The following is a 12,155-nucleotide window of genomic DNA, read 5'->3' on the forward strand; positions in this document are numbered from 1 at the left end:
AAATAAGCCAAATAAAAACGCCGACATGCTAGACAAAGTTAACCGAGCTCATTGATGGATTCTGTAACAAGGACACTCAGTCTGTGTAATTAGCTCGTCACCTTTCGTTTTAAGGCACAGTTTGAGACAACATTCCTGATGTCTCATGGTGAATTATTCCAGTTTTTGATGCAGAATAATGGAACCAATTTTGAGAGACTTTAGCTCTAAATGGTGTAGCACCGGAAAATAATTTCTACGTCGAGAGCTATATCTATGAATATTTTGTGTCATAAGTACAGTTGAAGACAAATAGGACGGATCTTGACCAATCTTATACATCAAGTTTAATTTAAAAATACAAGCTTTTGTCCGACCGGAAGCCAGTCCAATTTCTCAAAATCAGTGATGTGTGTGCGAGGATGCATATTCAAAACAAAACTAACATTTTTTGCGTGATGTTTGTAAGCGACATTCAGTGACTAAGCCCTGAATACCAACACGCGCATGTGTAGTAGTAAATGCAATTATTTAAGAGCGCTGGTTACAAGTTTCCAAGCGTTAATATCAAGCAACAGTGCACAAAAAAACATGCCGAGTTGTAGATGCCGAGTTAACGTTCTTATACATCGGCCGCACACTTTAAGATGCCGACACTGTAGAAATTCGTTCTACTAACAGATATCACCGAATGACAATTCCTTATCTACCATTGTAACCTATTTTTATAATTCTGTCCTTGTAACCTTGTTGATGCATGTGGCAGTATATTTTTCTGCAAATAGTGGCTCAAACACATTTCTCTACCAAGAAAAATGCGAAGATTATGGCTTGGAGATTGCCATATGATTGAATCGAGCAACAGCTGACAAAAGTCATCGCTTCAGTTTCTAAACTTTTGCTCGTAGGAGAAAAAAATCACGTATACTTTACGATAATAATGATAATTTTGAAATGTTGGTAATTGGACAAATTTATTTGGAAGAAATAGTGTAGTACAGATTTAAGGGGGCACACAAAATTAAGGTGTACAAGCATATCAGATATGTTGTAAGCTTAACAACTTTATTCCTATTGATAAATAGTGTGCAAAACTTGTCGCCTGCTCTCCAGTGCAGAAATATATAGAGATTGAAGAGGTTTGTGCCCCTACTGAATAAAACTTACAAATCAAAATAATCGCAGTGGATACAATATCAAACAGATGCGGATGTATTCATGATAGAGGTTGGGCCAAGTTTTCTTCTTGACTGATAGGTAAGATCGATGTAATAATATTAGTTACCTGAAAATGAGACTTTTTAAAGTGGAATTTTGTTAGATTATATATAAAATAGAAATTGGGAATACGTTGGAGTTAAATTTTGTTAGACTATATATAAAATAGAAATTGGGAATATGTTGGAGACTTTTGATGTCTCACAGACCAGTTTATGACAACAGCAGTTGGTATTTTAATTAATAGGACTACTGCCTGTCGTATAACTGTGGTCTTGACTAGAAGTAAAAAGAGGTAGCGCCTGGAGGTTGCTATTGAAGAAAGAAAAGTGAAATATGTGACTAACCTATTATCGAGCGCGTCTAACTTTTTTATTTGAATTAGCATCTTTTATCAAAATTTAATATAAAAATGTTTACCTCGTCGGTTATATTCACACCCTCTTCACATCCTCTACTCGCAAAACAGAATTCTCTAATATCTCCTTGTAATAGATAAGTAATTTTTAATTTGGCAGAATATGTGTACAAAGCAGATAAACTTAGAAAAGAACGTTTATAATCATTTCATTTACTCTATCTCTTGTAATCTATGTACTGTATTGGCTTGTGAACTTCAATTAGGGCCGATGGCCTTAAAGAGCAACAGTTAATGATAATTAAGCTAAAGCATATTCAACTTTTCTAATTAAATATTTACACGCAAATGCCTTTAGGCCTCGCTGTCGTGAGCCCTACACTTTATCCGGTTATCCAGAGCAGCGTTTAATCTCTATTGAAAAAATTTTTTGACAAAATTACATCGATGTTACGCTCCTGAATGCAATGTTCATACCCCAGGTTATAGGGCGTATGAGACAAATCGACTATATTTCCTGATATGGTCGAATGACGAGTATCTCCTTGAAACAGTGAGAGGTCATTTCATTGATCAAGCCCTCTAGAGCTGCACTAAAACCTCATTTGTGTTATTGGGGTACATTTTACAGTGAAGCACGTGTCCTAAACCGAGATGGTTACCGTAGCAAAACTTTCGCAGGTTTTTTTTTCGTGATGAAAAGTGTAATGCTCTTCAGCACTAAAAGAGTTTCGTTTCAACAAAATTCAGGTATGTATTCATACTACAGATGAATCAACCAAAACGTCAACTTCTGCAGCAAATAATTCTGGCTCATGTTAGCCTTATTTTTGACAACTATTACAACGGTAAACATTTCTCTCGCTCTCTCAGTCTTTTGAGACTGAGATGAAGACTTGTGAACGAACAACAAGAATTAATTTCTCTCCGTTGGCATGTATTTGCAGACACCTAGCTAATTAATGCTGATTGTTTACTCTATGCTATATATCATGATTCGAAGTATAAAGAATAGAGAAATGGACACAACATAAAAGATATAACATGTGCTAGCTCATTGAACGTGCTAAGTTTCGTACAGATTTGCAATATCAGAATACGTTCTCCTGATTTGCCTGGTTTATGTGTTCTTTGATGATAATAACGATGTCATACCGCTCAAGAGATGGCCTTTGTAGTAGTTCTAGAAGATTTTTGATCGTTGCATGATGATATCTTGACCATTCATTAAGGATTTCACCGGTTGGATTACTCTTCTGATTATATATCTGGACTTGCCCTGCCGAATATCCAAGTTCTCCTGCATTGGTAATAAAGTTGATCAAAATCATATAAATGCGAGCTATCTTAAGCAAAACTAAAGAAGATTAGGTAAATATTAAAGGTTGACGTCCTCTTTCCTGCAGAAATTTAGAAACAAAGTCTGCTGTTAGATCAGCGTGGCTATATGCCATCACACGGTGCAGTAATCAATCAATATGTCTCACGCGATCATCATACAATGTAACAGTTTCACACACGACCATGGATAACTCACCGGCTAGGACTCTCCAATCCCCTGTCATGCGGTCAACATTGAGATGATCACAGATGTCCTTGTAAAGGATTGGTGGCATTTCAGATATATGAGTCTCAAGCGTCACAGATCGTTGTCCTGGTAATTTCAGATCGATCTCTCCGCGCTGTACTTGACATATTAAATGTTAAAAATTTACGGTTTATTAGAAAAGGGTTCAATTCTAGCCAGAAAAGTGGTTAGTCATCTTAATAAAGTAAGAGTAATGTTCTTCCTTCATTTCAGTGGCTGATGCTCCAGTCATTGCACGTAAAATAATAGGATGGCAAAAACCTAAAAAGCAAAACGTACTGGCGATATAACGAATCCACGAGCACACTGCAAATGTAAACGCGATGAAAATGTAGTACATAATAAGTATTTGTGATTGACTTTAAAATATATTTGAAACCCACAATTCAGAATCAGCAAAAGTATAAGGTACAAATCCGAGGTACAATTCAATACGATGTTCTGATAGAAAGGATGACGTAAAGTTACTAAGTCCTCACAAGCTCACTTGAGAAATATATTTCTGAGGCACTTTCATACGCGACTACTTTGCAAAATGGGTCAATCAAGTCATTCGTTGGTAAAAGATAGATATCGTAAAACATTCAAACTCACCACCACTGACACGGGATATGGTGTTAGTAGCGTACGTCTTCCTTCACACAAAAAATTGAGTCGTGGATTGTCATGAAGTTTTCCACTACGATTGGCTAACTCAATGATGTGGAGGTATTTTGGGTCCTTATATTCTTCGTGGTTCTTGTACGGACATTGCAATCCAAGCGTGAAGTCCATAAACTTGAAATCTCGTCTCCGGATGATATTCAGTTGCTCCAAAAGCCAGCGGAGCAAACTTTTAGAATCAGCACCTGGGGCCTTTTGGACCGTGACTTTAATCAGATTCTGCTCCAAGGGAATGTGATGGACAAGTTGTAGTATGTATGTAATTTGACTGTCGAAGGAAAATCTTGCAATTTCACGATAGACATGTCTCTTCAGTGACGAGTTCAAAGCTGTTGGAGAACTCATACAACGGGCCAACAAACGCCAGAATACAACATCAGGTAGACAGAATCCAAAATCGAAGAAATACACGTCATCGTCGTTTTGAAAAGTCTGCCACCTTGGCATAGAGTCACACTGGCCACCGATCCCGTACGCTGGTAGAATACTTGGGACCATATACAACTCCTCTTCATCTTGGGATTCTTTTGGTATCAGACATATTAGATCATAGGCAAGTAGTAAGGATAGAGTAAGCTCTTTTGATATACTGACTGATTTGGCAATATGTGTGATAAGATGAGTGTCTGCAAGTCCTCGTTTGTTCATTATGTCCCACGATTTTGCTAAACGACGTGGTCTTAGAATTGGAGATGGAATGGTTATCAAAACCTTCATTAAACTAACAAGAACGTTTGGATCAAAGACAACATACTTACTTAAATGTTCATCAAAAGGTTGATATATAATTTCGCCTGCTTTGTGGAAAAAACAGAGCATATTACGAAATTCGGTTTCTTCAACTGAAAACTGATTTTTTACAAAATATTTAACGTCATCATAAAGGGATATTGCTTGTTCGCCACCAGTTTGACTTTTACGCTCATTAATTAGTTTATAAAAGTTCATAAATGACACAGGAAACTCTTCTCGCACATACATCATATCTTCTATTTCTTTTAAAATATACCTCTGCAGACTGTAAGAGGTTTCGTCTAAAGCATCTGAATTTTCAACCGAAAAGACAAGCAGGCCATCATGGTTTTTAACAAAGCGATCACTAAGCCGATGTATGTCAAGTTTTGCTGAAAGATAGCTATTCAGTTTGTCACGCTGACTTGAATCGATGCTGTTTCTATGTGTCCCAACCAGAAATACAGCAGTGTCCTGACTTTCTGTGTGGGCGCAAATGGAATTTAGCCAAAACACAATTCTTTCTAGCTGTTCCTTTCTATTCTTCTCGGCTTCTCGAAGATTAAAGACCAGTAAATAAACTGAGTGTGTAGAAATGAAAATATGATGTGTTGAATAATACAACTCTTGACCGGCAAAATCCCATAAACTGAGACGAGTTGCAAGGTGCTTATCTCCTCGTATTTGCTGTCTAATTGCTTCACGCACGTGGATGATGGGAATGCGTTGTCGTTTCACTTTAAAATATATGTACAGATCTACAATTGGTTGCATTAAAACGGATATAACATACACAAACATAGATTTTGTTTGGAGGCCATGCCATGGGAAGGCTAGGCCAAGCGAATGACCAATAACTAATCCGATCATCAACCCTCCAAGTCTCTTCTGTATATATCCGAAACAAAGTGTAAGACTGGCAGTTCTTCCAAATTTCATACCTGAAAACGAACCGATCCAGATGAAGACACCAAACACGAAAAAGACAGCTACGTAATGAATGGTAGGAATGCAAGCCAGGAGAGAAATGACAATCATCGAGAGCGGAAGGAACCGAGTGAACGCAGCTTCAAGCCTTTGCCTGTATGTGTACAATACAAAACCAAATGCCAACCCTAGGAAAACAAAGGGGTAACCTATTTGGTAAGAAGAGATATCAGTTCTAGCAGTGTACCATACAGGCATTGTTATGGTCATGTTCCTTGCAGGAACGAGCATACATAAACCCCAGGCAATACCACTTCTAAGACCGATACCGTAGGACGCACCTATTGCGAAACTAAGCACATAAACTGTCCAGTGATACACCATCATGGATAAAAAATATGTAATTGAAGATTGTCGGACGTAAGTTAGGGACAAATTATGGAAAATATCATTCAAAAACGCATCTGTACGTGAAGAAAGTGTCAAATTAGATCGAAGGTATGTCATTATAGCAACATATGTCATTACAGCTGTACCAGTACCATAACGGTATGTAATCATGAAGTCACCACTCCATATTACAAAGCAAAAATAACAAGCTAGTTGAAGAAGGCCATAGCCCTGGTGTAAGCTAAGGTTTTCAAAGAAAGAGAACAACAGTAGTCCTAGAAAGAAAAACTTTGCAACAACTTTAATAATTTTCCAAAAAGGCCATTTTATGAAGTCCATCGATTCTTCACCTCTGATATCACATGTTGTTGATCGTCCCTGGAACGGTGTTTTCGACGCTTGAATTGCACTTTCAGCTGTACACCACGATGCACATCTCTCGAACTCATCTGAAGTCGACGTCTTACATTCTTTCCATCTGGAATCTACATCTTTGGTCTCATACATCTTTGTTTCAATTCCTTTAGTACTTGGTTCATCCTTTTGAAACTTTTCACCTGTCAAGAGACGCAATAGACTAGTTTTGCCAACCCTTTTGTCACCAACAAACATAACTTTACTTCGATTGAACGGTAGTTTACCGGTGTGCTTGCAGTTCTCGTAGAGATTTATCACTTCATCGTCGTGTGCTAGTGCTCCAACGTTGTAGCACCTCCCGTAGTTTTGACATCCATACAGCGTAGCTTCTAATTTGTTCGTCATTGTTAACTTGCTTGTTTTCAAACCCTGCAAGACAGTGAGCAATATAATATTATAATTTTCCCAACTGTACAGATAAACTAAGATATTTTGTAATATTATGTTCTTCAGTATATATTCTAATGTTATTTCAATACACACACAAACATGCACTCACACAGACAGACACAGAGTCAGACACAGACACAGACACATATATATATGTAACGGATATCATTACCTTGTACTTAAAGCAATATGAATTATATATATATTATATATATATATATATATATATATATAATATATATATATATATATAATATATATATATATTATACAAGAATACAGGAACACCACAGGGTTGTCAAAGTTTATCGTCAGTGACGATCGCGTGTATGCGTGAAACTCGAGTAATAGGTACCAAACATACTTGATTCGTTCTCATATTTATTGTAATATTGCTCTGCATCCCTGCATCGAGCACTTTACCCCTCTGAGAAGAAACAAACAAGTTTTGGTATATATATACATATATATATGTACATATATATATATATATATATATATATATATATATATATATATATAAATATATATATATATATATATATATATATATATAAACAGATTACTTCGAGTACAAAGTAATGAAATCTATTAAGTTTCTCTATCTGAGGACTGCAAGATGTATGAAACTTAAGTAGTAGATTTCATTACTTTGTACTTGAAGTAATCTGTTTATTTATAACGCTCTGCTTTAGCATTGAGCACTGTAATTTCCCACAAGGACATCTGTATACTTCGAGATATATATATATATATATATATATATATATATATATATATATATATATATATATATATATATATATATATATATATATATATATTTGACATTGTCAACTTCTATCCATCTATCTCAGAAGATCTCTCGCGTAAATCACTTGATTTTGCGAGAGAATATACTTCAATTTCTGATGAAGTGGTTGATATCATAATGCACTCGAGAAAGACCCTCCTTTTTGACGACATAACACCCTGGATTAAAAGAGAGAATAAGGATCTTTTCGATGTGGCGATGGGCAGCTTCGATGGTGCTGAAATATGCGAGCTGGTGGGTCTGTATATACTTAACACGCTCGCCAAAAAGTATGATAAGAATCATATCGGGTTATACCGGGATGACGGGCTTGGTGTACTCAAAAATATCACGGCCAGCAAGGCGGATAAGATCAGAAAGGAAATCACAAAGATATTTCGTGACATTGGCCTGAAAATCACAATCGAGACAAACCAGAGGATTACAAACTTCTTGGATGTGACATTTAATCTGAACGACGGCAAGTTCTACCCGTATCGTAAACCGAACGACCAAACAATGTATGTCCATAAGCAGTCTAATCACCCGCCGACCATTATTAATCACATACCTGACGCAATAAGCAAACGCATCTCAACAATATCTAGTGATAAGGGCATCTTTGATAAATATAAAGGGCGATACAATACAGCGCTAAAGGCAAGCGGCTACACCGAACAAATTGAATTCACCAAGACCAACCAATCAACGAGGAGAAGCAATAACAGGAAGCGTCATATCACGTGGTTCAACCCCCCTTTCAGCAAGAACGTGGAAACTAACATCGGCAGGAAATTTCTCCAACTTGTCGATAATTATTTTCAAAGGGGTCTAAACTTCACAAGATCTTCAACAGAAACACAATTAAAGTTAGTTATAGCTGTATGAGGAATATGGCAAGCATAATCAAATCGCACAATAAGAGGGTAATCTCCGGAGAACAGGGTAAGGACCAACCAGCTGATTGCAATTGCAGGGTTAAGTCGGCATGCCCCTTGAAGGGTAACTGTCAAGTCAAAGGCGTGGTGTACAAGGCCAACGTATCAACGGAGGACAACGGAGAGAGGGTTTATATCGGCCTCACTGATAACACCTTCAAGACGCGCTACACTAATCACATGAAGTCGTTCCGCAACGAGAGATACAAAAACGACACCGAGTTATCAAAATATGTATGGAACTTGAGAAATAAGGGACAAGACTTTGACATTTCATGGTCAATCATTGATAAAGCATTGAGCTACTCTAACATGAACAAGCGATGTAATCTTTGTATATCAGAAAAGCTGCACATTATCAATGCTGACAACACTGTTAAACAAACGCTCTGAGTTGGTTTCAAAATGTCGCCACCAAAACAAATATTATTTATTGAATTTTAACACTACCTACAAATAGAATGGTTCGTCCCAATCATATATGTAAGAGTGTCGAGCTAGTAATCCTTTCATTCTATCTGAGGATTGCAAGATGCATGAAACTTAAGTAATAGATTTCATTACTTTGTACTTGAAGTAATTTGTTTATATATATATATATATATATATATATATATATATATATATATATATATATATATATATATATATATATATATATATATATATATAAACAGATTACGTCAAGTACAAAGTAATGAAATCTATTACTTAAGTTTCGTGCATCTTGCAATCCTCAGATAGAGGATTGCAAGATGCATGAAACTTAAGTAATACATTTCATTACTTTGTACTTGAAGTAATCTGTTTATTTATAACGCTCTGCTTTTTGCATTGAGCACTGTAATTTCCCTCGAGGACATCTGTATACTTCAATATATATATATATATATATATATATATATATATATATATATATATATATATATATATATATATATATATATATATATATATATATATATATATATTATATATATGTGTGTGTGTGTTCGACTGTGGTTTTTCAGGTTGTGCCAGTGTTGCCATACTGTCATTCAGTATTTTCTCTGACGTGTAACTTTTGTACGAAAAATACCACTGTAACTCACTCCGTGTTGAAACATTTTTATCTGTAGCACCTGAGGAAGTCCTACTTTTTGGACGAAACGTTGTGCAGATAAAATAAACTATTTGAACCAGCAGATTGGTACGTGTGTATATGGTTGAAACGTACCATTCAGTTTCTGGTTGGTGTTAAAATTTGATAGATAATATTTGTTTTGGCCGCGACATTTAGAGGCCAACTCAGAGCGTTTGTTTAACAGTGTAGATTTGTCATCATTGATAAGTTGTAGCTTTTCTTATATACGAAGATTACATCCTTTAGAGTAACTGGATGCTTTGTCAATAAGTGACCACGAGACGTCAAATATCTGGTGCTTGTCTTTTAAAAACCATATAAACCTTTTGACAACCCTGTGCTGTTCCTGTATTAGTGTTACGGAATGATTGCATGTGATTAGCGAAGCACGTGTTGAAGGTGTTATCAGTGATGCAGATGTGAACCTTCTCCTTGTTGATTCCCGTTGATACCTTAGCCTTGTAAACGACTTCGTATTCTTTGACTTGACAGTTTCACTTCAAGGGGCATGTAGACTTGCCCCGGCAATCGCAAACAGCTGGTCAATATTTACGCTGGCCTCCGGTGATTACTCTCTTTTTATACAATTTGATTATACTAGACATATTCTTCATACAGCAGCTGCTGTAACTCACGTTAATTGTGTTCCCATTGAATATCTTATTGAGTTTGGACCCCTTTGGATAGTGTTTATCACTAGAAATGTCTTGCCAATATTAGTTTCCACGTTTTTACCAAAAGAGGGTTCAACCACGTAATGTTAAGTTTCATGGTATTGCTTCTTCCCGTTGATTCGTTAGTCTTGACATATTGAATTTGATAGTTGCTGTGTTGTAGTGACTTTGTATTTAAAGTTCTATCCGTTTCGTAAACCAAACGACCAAACAATTTATGTCCCTAAACCAGGCCACCTGGTAAATTTCATCACTTTTGCAAAATCATCACAAAACATGTTTTAAAGGCTGATATACCAATTTTACAAATTTTTGACCTTGACCTAAATTTGAAGGGGGAAAAAGTAGAGCTTTTCGTAACTACCCTCCCACTGGCATACGAGGAAAATATACCCTCCCACTGAATTTTGATGCCCACTGCCCTCCAGTATCTATGGTCTTCCCGCTCCCCACTCCAAACAACAATTCAAGGTCCCTAATGCCCTCTTTTCACAACTGAAATTCCCATTTGCCCACAAGATGCCGGCTAGGCAACCAAGATCAACAAAAACCATACGACAAGCTAACAGTATACCCTGGAACACTGCTCCCCTCTGAGTTAGGCGCTCAATTTCCCCTCAAGTTCTATCAACTACGGCTCCCCCCCTACTTATTTTCCGGTAACCACTGTCAAAAATGTTCTCCCAGCCCACTGAAAGTAATCATATTTCTTCCCCGTCAACAGTAAATATAGATTTTGTCTCCCCGCCCACTGATTAGATTTGTAATTTGTCAGCCCGCTGAAAAACTGCGCAGGAGCACCTTTTTGCATGAACAGCTTAATTGGCGGCACCTGATAAATAGTCTAATCACCCGCCAACTATAATTAAACACATACCTGACGCAATGGGCAAACGCATCTCAACAATATCCAGTGATACGACGGCAAAAATCATCTGAATTTGCCGTTCGACCCAAATACCCAGGCAAAATCTAGAGCTACAGTACTGCAGCTATGCAGTACCATAAGATATTTTGCCCTGTCACATAGCCGCCGCCGTATTGTGACGTTACTTCATGAAACTCTTAAAATAAAATTCAGACACACATTTTTTAAACAATGCTCATCTGTCACTAGCCTCTAGCACATTTTAGTCTAATGAACATCGAAAGAGGAAGTGTGCCATATGGAGATGTTGGTCAGCATAAATTGAAAAACGTGCGTTGCATCGTTAACACCACAAGATTAATGGAACTTCAATTCCAATTTATCTCAGTTTGTTTTGGCCATGTTAAGTATCCTATAAACAACACCTACACCGTAGGTATAAATCATCAGCAAGCTTGCTGAATAATCTTAAACATTGCGGCTCTCCGGGGGCCCATCGAGAAAAGTTGGCGGGCTGAGACAGAAAATAAATGACATCTCACTGCGTCAAAAATGATCTGAAACTAGAACACTATTTGTGAGTGGAACTTGTAGAATATAAAGAAATGGAATGAACTTTAACCACATGAACAGTTGCAATGTTGCATACTGTTTATGTTCTTCTCAGTTACCATTTTGTTTCTCGTTAATGTAGAATTGGCCTCGGGGGCAGGTATTTGGACACTCAAAACTTTTACAATTCTTTTCTGATCTACCACTTGTTGGGCTCCTTTAAAAGCTGTAGGTGTAAGAAAAAAAATCACCTTTGTAAGTTTTTCTAAAATCGGAAATTGTATTTTTCTCAGAGACTCTCTATTGAGTTAACACAGGGATGGCGGCTATGTTGAATTTCAAATGTCAGTAAATCATGGGTAATTTGTTTCTCTGTTACCAAAACTGGCAGGGTAACCCCCGATTGAAAAACAATGGTTAAAAGATTCCTCAAGGAAGGTTTGAGCAAAAGGTTGTCTTTCACTTTGAGGCGCATACCATCTTAAGAAACGACAGGCAACCAGTTTTTAGCCTTGAATTCAGACTGAGGTTTCGCGAGCACGTGC

The 12,155-nt window shown here is 36.9% G+C and overlaps 1 protein-coding gene across 1 annotated transcript; it reads right to left on the reverse strand.

The window, feature by feature from the left end:
* Window positions 1-887: 887 nt before the first annotated feature.
* LOC139138357 (uncharacterized) lies at window positions 888-11,806 on the reverse strand. Its single transcript, XM_070706695.1, has 4 exons — window positions 11,730-11,806; window positions 3,738-6,641; window positions 3,093-3,237; window positions 888-2,855 (listed from the first exon to the last, which is right to left on the reverse strand). The coding sequence occupies exons 1-4, from the start codon at window positions 11,730-11,732 to the stop codon at window positions 2,647-2,649; spliced, it is 3,261 nt and encodes a 1,086-aa protein (XP_070562796.1). The 5' UTR covers window positions 11,733-11,806; the 3' UTR covers window positions 888-2,646.
* Between the last annotated feature and the right edge of the window lie 349 nt (window positions 11,807-12,155).

Source organism: Ptychodera flava, chromosome 8 (assembly GCF_041260155.1).
Source record: "Ptychodera flava strain L36383 chromosome 8, AS_Pfla_20210202, whole genome shotgun sequence".
NCBI lineage: Eukaryota > Metazoa > Hemichordata > Enteropneusta > Ptychoderidae > Ptychodera > Ptychodera flava.